Source organism: Tachyglossus aculeatus, chromosome 5 (assembly GCF_015852505.1).
Source record: "Tachyglossus aculeatus isolate mTacAcu1 chromosome 5, mTacAcu1.pri, whole genome shotgun sequence".
Classification (NCBI taxonomy): Eukaryota; Metazoa; Chordata; class Mammalia; order Monotremata; family Tachyglossidae; genus Tachyglossus; species Tachyglossus aculeatus.
In genome coordinates, this window is record NC_052070.1 from 34,227,715 (window position 1) to 34,243,747 (window position 16,033).

Genomic DNA, 16,033 nt, shown 5'->3' on the forward strand with positions numbered 1-16,033 from the left:
AAATGACAGGTCCAAAGTTTCAACACTTATAACGAACCTAAAATGATGATCCGCCTGACCCGCTGTCACTCTTGCGGGCTGCTGTCTAGGCTTCGAGCCCCATTTCCCTTTCTGTCTTCATTTTTGACTCCCCTCCCCATCTCCTCTAGCTCTTGTTCATGATTCTCTCTATACGTTGCCAATTTGTCTTTCCCAAGCGCTTAGTACAGTGCTCTGCACATAGTAAGCGCTCAATAAATACGATTGATGATGATGATGATGATTCCTTCTCTTTGAGTCCCCCTTTATCAGTTTGCCTACGGTTCCTCTCATTCCCTCTCCCTTCTAGACTGTGAGCCCACTGTTGGGTAGGGACCGTCTCTATATGTTGCCAACTTGTACTTCCCAAGCGCTTAGCACAGTGCTCTGCACACAGTAAGCGCTCAATAAATACGATTGATTGATTGACTGATTTGAGAGGAAGCAGCGTGGCTCAGTGGAAAGAGCCCGGGCTTGGGAGTCAGAGGGACTGTGAGCCCACTGTTGGGTAGGGACCGTCTCTTTATGTTGCCAACCTGTACTTCCCAAGCGCTTAGTACAGTGCTCTGCACATAGTAAGCGCTCAATAAATACGATTGAATGAATGAATGAATAGGTTCAAATCCCGGCTCCGCCAATTGTCAGCTGTGCGACTTTGGGCAAGCCACTTCATTTCTCTGGGCCTCAGTTCCCTCGTCTATAAAATGGGGATTAAGACTGTGAGCCCCCCCGTGGGACAACCTGATCACCCTGTAACCTCCCCAGCGCTTAGAACAGTGCTTAGCACATAGTAAGCGCTTAACAAACACCAACATGATCATTATTATTAGAGGCCATGGGTTCAGATCCCAGCTCCGCCAACTGTCAGCTGTGGGACTTTGGGCAAGCCACTTCACTTCTCTGTGCCTCAGTTCCCTCATCTGTAAAATGGGGATTAAGACTGTGAGCCCCCCTTGGGACAGCCTGATCACCCTGTAACCTCCCCGGCGCTTAGAACAGTGCTTAGCACACAGTAAGTGCTTAACAAACACCAACATGATTATTATTATTAGAGGCCATGGGTTCAGATCCCGGCTCCGCCAACTGTCAGCTGTGGGACTTTGGGCAAGTCACTTCACCTCTCTGGGCCATCTCATCTGTAAAGTGGGGATGAAGACTGTGAGCCCCCCGTGGGACGGCCTGATCACCTTGCAACGTCCCCAGAGCTGAGAACAGTGCTTTGCACATAGTAAGTGCTTAATAAATGCCGTCATTATTATGATTATTTGCCCTGCCCCCCTTCTTTCTCTCTCTCTCTCCCTGCCCTCAGCCCCCAAGCTTCCCTGGTCTCCGGCCGAGCCCCACCGCTCCCACAGCCCAGTTTTCCTGCAGCCTCTCCACTGACCCTGACCCTCTCCTTTCTCCGGGTCTAAAGCCCAACGCCCAGGGAGCCAGCAACCCGGTTAGCTCCCCTCCCCTCCCCGCCCACCCACCCAAACCCCCTACCGTGAGCCTGGGGCCGCTTGCAGTCGGAGTTGCGGGCCTGGGATGGGCTGGCGGGCGTGGGAGACGGGGTGGCCGGCCGCAGGGGCGAAGGCGCGGTCAGGGTCTCAGGCGCGCTCTTCTCCCTGGGCACAGCCTCCTTCTGGGCATCCGGGGCACACGGCTGGGGCTGTCAGGAGACAGGACCGGGGGAAGCCCTCAGGATCTCCCCCATCTTGGCCACTTTTCTCACTTTCTTAGTGGAACCTGGGCCCAGTCCGTTAGAGGTGGCCTGCTCTGTAGCAATCAGCCTGCAGGAGCAAGGCAGCGAGGCTCTGGCAGAGATACAGAGTCCAGGGCCTCAGGGACAACCCAGAATTGACTCAACATCCCCTTCCCTCCCACCAGGAACACAGTCCAGTGGGGCCTGTGAGCCCACTGTTGGGTGGGGACCGTCTCTATATGTTGCCAACTTGGACTTCCCAAGCGCTTAGTAGCTCTGGGATCTGGGTCCTCACAGAGACACAGAGTCCAGGGTCTCAGGGACAACAAGAATTGACTCAACATCCCCTTCCCTCCCACCAGGAACACAGTCCAGTGGGGCCTGTGAGCCCACTGTTGGGTGGGGACCGTCTCTATATGTTGCCAACTTGGACTTCCCAAGCGCTTAGTAGCACTGGGATCTGGGTCCTCACAGAGACACAGAGTCCAGGGCCTCAGGGACAACCGAGAATTGACTCAATATCCCCTTCCCTCCCACCAGGAACACAGTCCAGTGGGGCCTGTGAGCCCACTGTTGGGTGGGGACTGTCTCTATATGTTGCCAACTTGGACTTCCCAAGCGCTTAGTACAGTGCTCTGCACACAGATTGATGATAATGATGATGGGGCGAAGGGGCTAGCTTCCCTAGCAGCAAGGCTCTGGCAGAGACACAGAGTCCAGGGCCTCAGGGACAACCAAGAATTGACTCAACATCCCCTTCCCTCCCACCAGGAACACAGTCCAGTGGGGCCTGTGAGCCCACTGCTGGGTGGGGACTGTCTCTATATGTTGCCAACTTGGACTTCCCAAGCGCTTAGTACAGTGCTCTGCACACAGATCGATGATGATGATGGGGCCAAGGGGCTAGCTTCCCTAGCAGCAAGGCTCTGGCAGAGACACAGAGTCCGGGGCCTCAGGGGCAACCAAGAATTGACTCAACATCCCCTTCCCTCCCACCAGGAACACAGTCCAGTGGGGCCTGTGAGGTTGTGTAGGGACTGTCTCTATATGTTGCCAACTTGGACTTCCCAAGCGCTTAGTACAGTGCTCTGCACACAGATTGATGATGATGATGATGGGGCGAAGGGGCTAGCTTCCCTAGCAGCAAGGCTCTGGCAGAGACACAGAGTCCAGGGCCTCAGGGACAACCGCGAATTGACTCAGCATCCCCTTCCCTCCCATCATCATCATCATCATCAATCGTATTTATTGAGCGCCTACTATGTGCAGAGCACTGTACTAAGCGCTTGGGAAGTACAAATCGGCAACACACAGAGACAGTCCCTACCCAACAGTGGGCTCACAGTCTAAAAGGGGGAGACAGAGAACCAAACCAAACATACTAACCAAATAAAATAAATAGGAACACAGTCCAGCGGGGCCTGTGAGCCCACTGTTGGGTAGGGACTGTCTCTCTATGTTGCCAACTTGGACTTCCCAAGCGCTTAGCACACAGATTGATGATGATGGGGCCAAGGGGCTGGCTTCCCTACCAGCCCCCGGGGGCCGGGTCACTCACCCTAGGCGAGGCGGGTTGCAGCTGCAGGATGACGGCGGAGCTATGCTGGATCCTGCGCGGCGGGCCAGGGGACGGGCCGTCGGGGTGCCCGTTTGGAGGCCCGGCCTCTGCGGCGAGGGGTTGGCCCTGAGGAATGCCGCTGGATTTGTGCTGACCGGCGGCCGGGCACTGGAGCGGAAGGGCGGGTGGAGCGGCGTTAGCTGGAGGACTGAGCTGGGGCTGAGGCTGGAACTGGGACCGAGGAAGGGGCTGTTGCTGCGATGGTGGTGGTTGTTGCTGTTGCTGTTGTTGGATCACAAACTGGGGCTGCAGCGGCTTCGGCGGAGCTTGCGGGAGGAGCTGAGCGTAGGCTGGAGGAAGAGATCCCGATCAGTCAGCGTGCCTCAGCTTTCGTGCCCCGACCTCGACTTGATCCCGGATTTCCCGCCGCCCCCCGGCTCAATCAATCCATCCGTCGTATTTATGGAGCGCTCGCTGTGTGCAGAGCACGCTTGGGAAGTCCAAGTTGGCAACATCTAGAGACGGTCCCTCCCCAACTCCTGTATCTCATCTCACTTTCTCTCCCCGCTTCGGGTGGAAGCTCGTTGTGGGGAGGGAACGTGTCATTTTTTTTTTAATTGGCATTTATTAAACGCTTACTATGCGCCAAGCACTGTTCTAAGCGCTGGGGAGGATGCAGGGTGATCAGGTTGTCCCACGTGGGGCTCACAGTCTTAATCCCCATTTTCCAGATGAGGTAACTGAGGCCCAGAGAAGTTAAGTGACTTGCCCAAGATCACACAGCAGACACGTGGTGGAGTCGGGATTCGAACCCATGTCCTCTGATCTTATCCTGTATCTACCCCTGTGCTTAGAACGGTGCTTGGCACATAGTAATAATAATAATGATGATGATGGTATTTGTTGAGCGCTTACCATGTGCAAAGAACTTATTTAAGTAAGCACTTAAATACCATAATTATTCATTATTATTATTATTACTTCATTATTCTTTATTCCCCAAGTGCCTAGATTATCTTGTATCTACCCCTGCACTTGACACATAGTAAATGCTTAACAAATATCATCATTATTATGATCATTAGTACAGTGCACTACACCAAGCGGGCCCTTACCAAATGCTACTGCTACTATTTCCTCTACACTATCAATCAATCAATAAATAGTATTTATCAAGCAATTACTGTGTGCACAGCACTTAGAGCACAAGTGCAACCTGTACTTCCCAAGCACTTAGTACAGTGCTCTGCACACAGTAAGCGCTCAATAAATACGATTGATGATGATGATGATGATGAAAGAGTAAAATACAACAGGTTGGTAGACACATTCCCTGCCCACAGTGGGCTTACAGTCTACAGAAGCATAGAGAAGCAGCATGGCTCAGTGGAAAGAGCCCAGGCTTTGGAGTCGGAGGTCATGAGTTCGAATCCCGGCTCCGCCACAAGTCTGCTGTGTGACCTTGGGCAGGTCACTTAACTTCTCTGAGCCTCAGTTACCTCATCTGCAAAAATGGAGATTAAGACTGTGAGCCACACGTGGGACAACTCGATTGCATTGCATCCTCCCCAGCGCTTAGAACAGTGCTTTGCACATAGTAAGCGCTTAACAAATGCCATCATCATTATTATTATTACTATTATTACGGGGGAGACATTAATAAAAATGAACAAATTTAATTTAGAGATACGTATAAGAGTGCTATGTATGTAAATCTGGACCCTTAGCTTGTTGTGGGTGGGGACCGTGTCTGCTTATTGTGGTAACTGTGCGCTCCCAAGTGCTTAGGACAGTGCTCTGCACACGGTAAGCGCTCAATAAATACCAGGCCCTGCTGAGAGCTCACCTCCTCCAGGAGGCCTTCCCAGACTGAGCCCCTTCCTTCCTCTCCCCCTCGTCCCCCTCTCCATCCCCCCATCTTACCTCCTTCCCTTCCCCACAGCACCTGTATATATGTTTGTACATATTTATTACTCTATTTATTTATTGATTTTACTTGTCCATATCTATCCTATTTATTTTATTTTGTTAGTACGTTTGGTTTTGTTCTCCGTCTCCCCCTTTTAGACTGTGAGCCCACTGTTGGGTAGGGACTGTCTCTGTATGTTGCCAACTTGGACTTCCCAAGCGCTCAGTACAGTGCTCCGCACACAGTAAGCGCTCAATAAATACGATTGATGATGACGATGATGATGATGACGCTACTGTTCACTGTAGTAGCGTCGACGCATCCTGCTTTAACCCCTTCCTGGGTGCTGTCTGGTCACGGCTGCCCCATGCCCCGTTCCACTAGTGCGGGTACAGCGTGACCCAGCCAGACACGGGTGTCCCCTTTCATTCATTCAGTCGTATTTATTGAGCGCTTACGGTGTGCAGAGCACTGTATCCCTTCAAGACACATACAGGCAGGGGTTTGCGGCTGAGTGGACGGGTAGTAGGAACGGTAGTTACTGAGCATCGCGTCCGGTGTGCTGACGTTAAGCCCTTGGGAAATTACACCAGGGGCACAGGAGAGAAGCCCTGCCCACAGGGAGTTTACACCCTAGGCCACGGTGTCGCGAGGTGACCCTTGGGTACCGGCCATCTCAAGGTCAAAAGCTATCTCGTGACCACCTGGGCCAGCCACGACCAAATCTGCTAGATTGACAGCCCAAGATGGGAATACAGAAGGTGTCCCTCGCCCCCCGTGCCAATCAAATTAAGTATGGAGGAGGCGGGGAGGGCAGAAGTTGGATAGACTGAGGTCGGAAGCTGGAATGGGCTAGGGGCACGGGCGATAAATACCTGTCACCTCTGACCTTCGGGGTCGGAATACCAGGACACACAGCAGCAGCCCACATGTCTCTCCCTGCCAAGAAGGCCAGATGCCCGCTCTACGACCAGAACCAACACACTGAGGCGAGGGCCGCGGGACGGGTGAGTGGCTCGTGGGTGGGACCCAGGTATCCCGCTGCTGACGGGAATTCTGAGTGGATTCCTCCCATGTAGGGAGCGCACACTGGGAGAGCTAGCCTCCCACCGCGTGCGCGGGGAATGGAATGAATCCTTCCCATGTGGGAAAGTAAGTGGATTCTTCCCGAGTGGGAAGTGCACATGGGTGAGAGCTAACCAACTCACCCACGCGCGATTAACAGATGATTGTGTTCCTCCCGTGTAGGGAAGCTCTAATACTGCTAATTACTCCTCCAGGAGGCCTTCCCACACGGACCCCCTTCCTTCCTCTCCCCCTCGTCCCCCTCTCCATCCCCCCATCTTACCTCCTTCTCTTCCCCACAGCACCTGTATATATGTAGATATGGTTGTACATATTTATTACTCTATTTATTTATTTATTTATTTATTTATTTTACTTGTACATTTCTATCCTACTTATTTTATTTTGTTGGTATGTTTGGTTCTGTTCTCTGTCTCCCCCTTTTAGACTGTGAGCCCACTGTTGGGTAGGGACTGTCTCTATGTGTTGCCAATTTGTACTTCCCAAGCGCTTAGTACAGTGCTCTGCACATAGTATGCGCTCAATAAATACGATTGATTGATTGATTGATTGATTAATTGATTATATTCCCCCCAAAAGGGAAGCTCAATCCGTTGCGCCTAAATGATTACGTAAATTCAGTTCACCTCGCGGAATAAATTTTATATAAAACTTAGGCTTTCCGTCCCCGGCCTCTCTCTCTCTCTCTCGCCTCGTCGATCACTGAACGAACCCGTCCCCGGACGACGGGTGACACACGGCCCACCCAGAATTTCACTTGGGTGTCCCCCAGAATCGGCCACCTGAAGCAGGGGAGGGGAAGTCGTCAAAGAAGTTAAGGCAGAGGGGCGAACTTCTGCCTGAAGTAGGAGTCCAGAGGAGGTGCGACCTTGGACAACACTGCTGCTGCCTTAAACCAAGAGACCCAATAATAATAGTAATAATAATAGTAATAATGATGGCATTTGTTAAGCGCTTAGTATGTGCAAAGCACTGTTCCAAGCGCTTGGGGGGATACAAAGTGATCAGGTTGTCCCACGTGGGGCTCACAGTCTTAATCCCCGTTTTACAGGTGAGGTCACTGAGGCTCAGAGAAGTGAAGTGACTTGCCCAAGGTCACACAGCAGACATGTGGTGGCCCGTGACCCCTGACTCCAAAGCCCGGGCTCTTTCCACTGAGCCACGCCGCTTCTCTATAGTAATAATAGTAATAATGATGGCATTTGTTAAGCGCTTAGTATGTGCAAAGCGCTGTTCTAAGCACTTGGGGGGATACAAGGTGATCAGATTGTCCCACGTGGGGCTCACAGTCTTAATCCCCGTTTTACAGGTGAGGCCACTGAGGCTCAGAGAAGTGACTTGCCCAAGGTCACACAGCAGACATGTGGTGCAGCTGGGATTTGAACCCATGACCTCTGACTCCAAAGCCCAGGCTCTTTCCACTGAGCCACACTGCTTCTCTATAGAAATAATAGTAATAATGATGGCATTTGTTAAGCGCTTAGTATGTGCAAAGCGCTGTTCTAAGCACTTGGGGGGATACAAGGTGATCAGATTGTCCCACGTGGGGCTCACAGTCTTAATCCCCGTTTTACAGGTGAGGTCACTGAGGCTCAGAGAAGTTAAGTGACTTGCCCAAGGTCACACAGCAGACATGTGGTGCAGCCGGGATTCGAACCCATGACCTCTGACTCCAGAGCCCGGGCTCTTTCCACTGAGCCACGCTGCTTCTCTATAGTAATAACAGTAATAATGATGGCATTTGTTAAGCGCTTAGTATGCGCAAAGCGCTGTTCTAAGCGCTTGGGGGGATACAAGGTGATCAGATTGTCCCACTTGGGGCTCACAGTCTTAATCCCCGTTTTACAGGTGAGGTCACTGAGGCTCAGAGAAGTGAAGTGACTTGCCCAAGGTCACAGAGCAGACGTATGGCGGAGCCGGGATTAGAACCCATGACCTCCGGCTCCCAAGCCCGGGCTCTTTCCACTGAGCCATGCTGCTTCTGTAATACAAAGCCCCCTGATTCTCATTCACTCATTCATTCAATCGTATTTATTGAGTGCTTACGGTGTGCAGAGCACTGTACTAAGCGCTTGAGAAGTACAAGTCCTAAAGTGCTCTATGACTACTAACACTAAGTAGCCTATCAAAATCTAGAGAAGCAGCGTGGCTCAGTGGAAAGAGCACAGGCTTGGGAGTCAGAGGTCCTGGGTTCGAATTCCGACTCCGCCACATGTCTGCTGTGTGACCTTGGGCAAGTCACTTCACTTCTCAGTTACCTCATCTGTAAAATGGGGATTAAGACTGTGAGCCCCACGTGGGACAACTTGATCACCTTGTATCCCCCCCAGCGCTTAGAACAGTGCTCTGCACATAGTAAGCGCTTAACAAATGCCATTATTATTATTATTATTATTATTATTATTATTATTGTTATTACAGCAGGAATGGAAGAGGGCAAGAGGTACCAAACCAAACACGATCATCGATTCCTTCACGCAGTTTGGCAGTCCCCAAATCTCCGTGACAGGACTGATATCTATTCTGTTTATTTTATTTTGTTAGTACGTTTGGTTTTGTTCTCCGTCTCCCCCTTTTAGACTGTGAGCCCACTGTTGGGTAGGGACTGTCTCTATATGTTGCCAATTTGTACTTCCCAAGCGCTTAGTACAGTGCTCTGCACATAGTAAGCGCTCAATAAATACGATTGATGATGACTGAGGATTTGTCCGACCGCTGACACGCTAGACGGGGAAGTAGAAAACCAAATCAATAATGTCAGGTACTCTTTGGGAGATGGTCATCATCATCATCAATTGTATTTATTGAGCGCTTACTATGTGCAGAGCACTGTACTAAGCGCTTGGGAAGTACAAATTGGCAACATCTAGAGACAGTCCCTACCCAACAGTGGGCTCACAGTCTAAAAGGGGGAGACAGAGAACAAAACCAAACAAAGAAACAAAATAAACTAAATAGAATAGATATGTACAAGTAAAATAAATAAATAGAGTAATAAATCTGTACAAACATATATACATATATACAGGTGCTGTGGGGAAGGGAAGGAGGTAAGGCCAAACTTGGTATCAGGCTCCGGAGCAAATTACAGGTTTATGGAGCATCTCTGTGGCTGGAAGATCTGAAATCCCCAGAGATGCCACATAAGCAGAGAAGCAGCGTGGCTCAGCGGAGAGAGCCCGGGCTTTGGAGTCAGAGGTCATGGGTTCGAATCCCGGCTCCGCCAACTGTCAGCTGGGTGACTTTGGGCAAGTCACTTCACTTCTCTGGGGCCTCAGTTACCTCATCTGTAAAATGGGGATTAAGACTGTGGGACAACCTGATCACCTGGTAACCTCCCCAGCGCTTAGAACAGTGTTTCGCACATAGTAAGCGCTTAATAAATGCCATCATTATTATTATTATTATTATAAGCCTCCTTGACTAATATAGTACAGTGCTCTGCATACAGTAAGCGCTCAATAAATACGATTGATGATGATCATCATCATCATCTACATCACTTATGGGTTCTGCCTTTTTTTTAAATGGTATTTGTTAAGCCCTTACTACGTGCCAGGCACTGTACTAAGCGCTGGGGTATACGCGGTATAGATTAGAAGCAGCGTGGCTCAATGGAAAGAGCACGGGGTTGGGAGTCAGAGGTCATGGGTTCAAATCCCAACTCTGCCAATTGTCAGCTGTGTCACCCTGGGCAAGTCACTTTACTTCTCTGTGCCTCAGTTACCTCATCTGTAAAATGGGGATTAAGACTGTGAGCCCCCTGTGGGACAACCTGATCACCTGGTAACCTCCCCAGCGCTTAGAACAGTGCTTTGAACATAGTAAGCGCTTAATAAATGCCATCATTATTATTATAAGCCTCCTTGACTAATATCATCCGTATCACTTATGGGTTCTGCCTTTTTTTTAAAATGGTATTTGTTAAGCCCTTACTCCGTGCCAGGCACTGTACTAAGCGCTGGGGTATATGCGGTAATATGGGGTGTATATTAGAAGCAGCATGGCTCAATGGAAAGAGCACGGGGTTGGGAGTCAGAGGTCATGGGTTCAAATCCCAACTCCGCCAATTGTCAGCTGCGTGACCCTGGGCAAGTCACTTTACTTCTCTGTGCCTCAGTTACCTCGTCTGTAAAATGGGGATTAAGACTGTGAGCCCCCCGTGGGACAACCTGATCACCTTGTAACCTCCCCAGCGCTTAGAACAGTGCTTTGAACATAGTAAGCACTTAATAAATGCCATCATTATTATTATAAGCCTCCTTGACTAATATCATCCGCATCATTTATGGATTATGCCTTTTTTTTAAATGGTATTTGTTAAGCCCTTACTACGTGCCAGGCACTGTACTAAGCGCTGGGGTATATGCAGTATATGGGGTATATATTAGAAGCAGCGTGGCCCAATGGAAAGAGCACGGGGTTGGGAGTCAGAGGTCATGGGTTCAAATCCCAACCCCGCCAATTGTCAGCTGTGTGACCCTGGGCAAGTCACTTTACTTCTCTATGCCTCAGTTACCTCATCTGTAAAATGGGGATTAAGACTGTGAGCCCCAGGTGGGACAACCTGATCACCTTGTATCCTCCCCAGCGCTTAGAACAGTGCTTTGCACATAGTAAGCGCTTAACAAATGCCATCATCATCATCATATGCAGGTTAATCAGGTTGGACACAGTCCAAGTCCCACAAGAGGCTCACAGTATTAATCCTATTTTACAAATGAGGTGACTGAGGCCCAGAGAAGTGAAGTAACTTGCCCAAGGTCACACAGCAGACAGGTGACAGAACCGGGATTAGAACCCAGGTCCTTCTGACACTCCAATGCACGTCCCCACCTTTGAGCAGGACAGGGACTGTCTCTATATGTTGCCAATTTGTACTTCCCAAGCGCTTAGTACAGTGCTCTGCACATAGTAAGCGCTCAATAAATACGATTGATGATGACACCAGAAGACAGTCCAGGGAGCAGGGCATCCAAGATGTGCCTTCTGCAGAGCAAAGGGGGACAGGCAGTTTTGGAGACAAACGACTGCTCCTGCCCTCAATCAATTAATTGTATTTATTGAGTGCTCACTGTGTGCAGAGCACTGTACTGAGCGCTTGGGAGAGAATAACACAGCAGAGTTGGTAGACAAGTTTACTGCCCGCAACAAGTTTGCCGTCTGTCCTTCTTCTGCAATCCGTCAGTGGTGTATGTACTGAGCGCGACTGCAAGTGTAGCATGTGGAAGCAGCGTGGAGAGAGCGCAGGCCCGGGAGTCGGAAGGATCTGGGTTCTAATCCCAGCTCTGCCACGTGTCTGCTGTGCAACTCTGGGTAAGTCACTCAACTTCTCTCTGCCTCAGTTACCTCAGCTGGAAAATGCGGATAAGAGCGTGGGCCCCATGTGGGACAGGGACTGTGTCTGACCTGACACAGTCAGGTCAGAAGTTGTATATACTCCAGTCAACAAAAACTATTGTTATTATTATTATTATTCATTCCATCGTATTTATTAAGCGCTTACTGTGTGCCGAGCACTGTACTAAGTGCTTGGGAAAGAACAATACAACAATAAACAATGACAATCCCTGCTCACAAAGAGCTTACAGTCTAGAGAGGGGCTCACATGGTTAACCACCTACATATGTCATTTCTCTATCCTACATTATATCAGTAATATAATAAAAACAATATTTATAATAACAACAACAATATCAATAATAATATTATCAATAACAACAATATTAATAGTATTAATAATATTATTATTATTAATAACAATATTAATAATATTAATAATGATAATAGTATGTTAAGCACTTACTATGTGCCAGGAACTGTCCCTAGCACTGTACTAAGAGCTTGGGATAATACTATAGGGTAAGTAATAATAATAATGATTATGGTATTTGGTAAGCGCTTACTATGTGCCAAGCACTGATCTAAGTTCTGTGCTAGATCCAAGGTGATCAGGTTGTCCCCCATGGGGCTCACGGTCTTCATCCCCATTTTACAGATGAGGTCACTGAGGCCCAGAGAAGTGAAGTGGCTTGCCCAAGGTCACACAGCAGACAAGTGGAGGAGCTGGAATTAGAACCCACGCCCTCTGACCCCCAAGCTCGTGCTCTTTCTACTAAACCACACTGCTTCGCCACAGTAGACAGTACACGGTATTCCTGCCCTCAAGGAGCTTCCAATCTAGCAGGGAGACAGATATTAAAATCCATTCCAGGTCGAGATGCAGTGTGACTGCAGCTCTCCAGAGTCATTCATTCATTCGTTCAATCTATTTATTTTATTTATTTTATTTTGTTAGTATGTTTGGTTCTGTTCTCTGTCTCCCCCTTTTAGACTGTGAGCCCACTGTTGGGTAGGGACTGTCTCTATATGTTGCCAATTTGTACTTCCCAAGCGCTTAGTACAGTGCTCTGCACATAGTAAGTGCTCAATAAATACGATTGATGATGATGATGATTGAGTGCTTACTGTGTGTAGAGCACTGTACTAAGCACTTAGGCGAGTACAATATTCAGAGTTGGTGGCACATTCCTCGTCAGCGTGGCTCAATGGAAAGAGCCCGGGCTTTGGAGTCAGAGTCATGGGTTCAAATCCAGTCTCCGCCAACTGTCAGCTGTGTGAGTTTGGGCAAGTCACTTCACTTCTCTGGGCCTCAGTTCCCTCATCTGTAAAATGGGGATGAAGACCGTGAGCCCCATGTGGGACAACCTGATCACCTTGGATCTAGCACAGAACTTAGATCAGTGCTTGGCACATAGTAAGCGCTTACCAAATACCATAATCATTATTATTATTACTTACCCTACAGTATTATCCCAAGCTCTTAGTACAGTGCTAGGGACAGTTCCTGGCACATAGTAAGTGCTTAACATACTATTATTATTATTAATATTATTAATATTGTTATTATTAATACTAATATTATTAATACTATTAATATTGTTATTATTGATAATAATATTATTGATATTGTTATTATTATATCACTGATATAGTGTAGGATAGAGAAATGACATAGGTAGGTGGTTAACCGTGTGAGCCCCTCTCTAGACTGTAAGCTCCTTGTGGGCAGGGATTGTCATTGTTTATTGTTGTTCTTTCCCAAGCGCTTAGTACAGTGCTCGGCACACAGTAAGCGCTTAATAAATACAATGGAATGAATGAACTTAGATCAGTGCTTGGCACATAGTAAGCGCTTACCAAATACCATAATCATTATTATTATTACTTACCCTATAGTACTATCCCAAGCTCTTAGTACAGTGCTAGGGACAGTTCCTGGCACATAGTAAGTGCTTAACATACCATTATTATTATTATTATTATTAACCAGGCAGCCCTGAGGGACAATAATTACCTTCAATTCATAGATAATTGTGGTGTTTGTTAAGCGCTTACCATGTGACAGGCACTGTACTAAGCGCCGGGGTGGATACAAGCTAATTGGGTTGGATCTAGGCTACGCCCCTCTACCTCCTCTCCCCAGCAATAAGGCGGGGGGCCAGTGTAGGCCTAGCTGAGTTGAATCGGGTGTAGACACTGAATGGACATGGGTGGGGATGGGGGGGTGGCTGGGAGGGCTAGGGATATTCATTCATTCATCCATTCATTCAGTCAATCGTATTTATTGAGCGCTTACTATGTGCAGAGCACTGGACTAAGCGCTTGGAAGAGTACAACACAATAATAAACAGACACATTCCCTGCCCCCAGCAAGCTTACATATTAGCAGGACTGAAACAAACTGGATTTGTGAGAGAGAGAATTGGGAATGATCGTCTGGTTTCTGCCACCCTGCCTCCATTCGTTCATTCATTCAGTTGTATTTATTGAGCGCTTACTTTGTGCAGAGCACTGTGCTAAGCGCTTGGGAAGTCCAAGTTGGCAGCATATCGAGACGGTCCCTACCCAACAGCGGGCTCACAGTCTAGAAGGGGGAGACGGAGAACAAAACAAAACATAACAAAATAAAATAAACAGAATAAATATGTTTGTTGGGTAGGGACCGTCTCTATATGTTTCCAACTTGTACTTCCCAAGCGCTTAGTACAGTGCTCCTCGCACAGTAAGCGCTCAATAAATACGATTGAATGAATGTACAAATAAAATAAATAAATAAATAGAGTAATAAATACTTACAAACATATATACTAGCTAGCTCTCTTCCTCCCTTCAAGGCCCTGCTGAGAGCTCACCTCCTCCAGGAGGCCTTCCCAGACTGAGCCCTTTCCTTCCTCTCCCCCTCATCCCCCTCTCCATCCCCCTCATCTTACCTCCTTCCCTTCCCCACAGCACCTGTATATATACATGTTTGTACATATTTATTACTCTGTTTATTTATTTTACTTGTACATATCTATTCTATTTATTTTATTTTGTTAGTACGTTTGGTTCTGTTCTCAGTCTCCCCCTTTTAGACTGTGAGCCCACTGTTGGGTAGGGACTGTCTCTATATGTTGCCAATTTGTACTTCCCACGCGCTTAGTACAGTGCTCTGCACATAGTAAGCGCTCAATAAATACGATCGATGATGATATATACGTATATACAGGTGCTGTGGGGAGGGGAAGGAGGCAAGGTGGGGTGGGGGGGGATGGAGAGGCAAATAAACCAACACATTTATTACAATTCCCCAAAGGCAAGCAAGACATTTATACTAGTTCAGCTATGTGGAAAAATTGAATATTAATTTAAAAATAGCTCACTATCATAATAAACTTATACAGACTAACTGAGAAGCAGCATAGTCTAATGGGAATAATAATAATAATAATTTTGGCATTTAATACAGGCAGTGCTGTATTAATAATAATAATAATAATTGTGGTACTTGTTAAGTACTTACTATGTGTCAAGCCCAGTTCTATGCCCTGGGGAAGATACAGGATAATCAGGACAGACACAGTTCCTCTCTCAAATACAGTTCACAACCTAAATAATTGGAGAGAGCTATAGCTTTCCCCTCCAGCTAGTCATTGCTCTCTCCACTAGCTCTCCCTGGCTTGGTTCATTCATTCATTCATTCAATCGTATTTATTGAGCGCTTACTGTGTGCAGAGCACTGTACTGAGCGCTTGGGAAGTACAAGTCGGCAACATATAGAGACGGTCCTGGAGAGGAGAGCTAGCTAGAGAGAGCAATGATTAGTGGCTTCCAAACGTCCATGAAAGCAAATATAGTAACGACAGAGGCCTGAGCCTTTTTAATGCAGATTCAGCTCCAGAAATTCCAAGGGCACCTGTGTACATCTGTTTAGACTCCCTTGTTTCCCATCTTTAATTTATTTCTGTGTGTTTTCCCGGCTAAATTGCCAGCTCCTTGACGGTAGGGGTTATATCTCCCTACTCTATTGTCTTACACTCTCCCAAATGCCTAGGAAAGTGCTCAGCACATTCGGTAAGCACTTAATAAATACCACCGATTGACTGATTAAAGGACTTGGTTGGAAGCCAGGCTTCGACCAACTTCAGCTTCGGAACTCTAAAGCCCTCCTCATGCCTATTTTATTTTGTTAATATGTTTTGTTTTGTTCTCTGTCTCCCCCTTCTAGACTGTGAGCCCGCTGTTGGGTCGGGACCGTCTCTAGATGTTGCCAACTTGGACTTCCCAAGCTCTTAGTCCAGTGCTCTGCACACAGTAAGCGCTCAATAAATACGATTGAATGAATGAATGAATGCCTCTGTAGGCCTCAGACCTCAGCCAGAGACCCACAGAAATGTCTATGCGTCTCTGCTTGCCCGAGGATTAAAAATCCTGGGCAGGAAGGAGCAAGACCAAA

At 47.9% G+C, this 16,033-nt stretch overlaps 1 protein-coding gene across 3 annotated transcripts in view; it reads right to left on the minus strand.

Annotated features, from left to right (window-relative positions):
- PHC2 (polyhomeotic homolog 2) overlaps nt 1-16,033 on the minus strand; it is a 113,205-nt gene that overhangs the window by 52,472 nt on the left and 44,700 nt on the right. For all 3 annotated transcript variants that reach the window (XM_038747034.1, XM_038747033.1, XM_038747031.1), the window contains 2 exons: nt 3,261-3,610; nt 1,504-1,669 (listed from right to left, as the gene is read on the minus strand). In XM_038747034.1, coding sequence (XP_038602962.1) covers nt 1,504-1,669; nt 3,261-3,610 — 516 coding nt within the window. The remainder of the gene's footprint in view (nt 1-1,503; nt 1,670-3,260; nt 3,611-16,033) is intronic.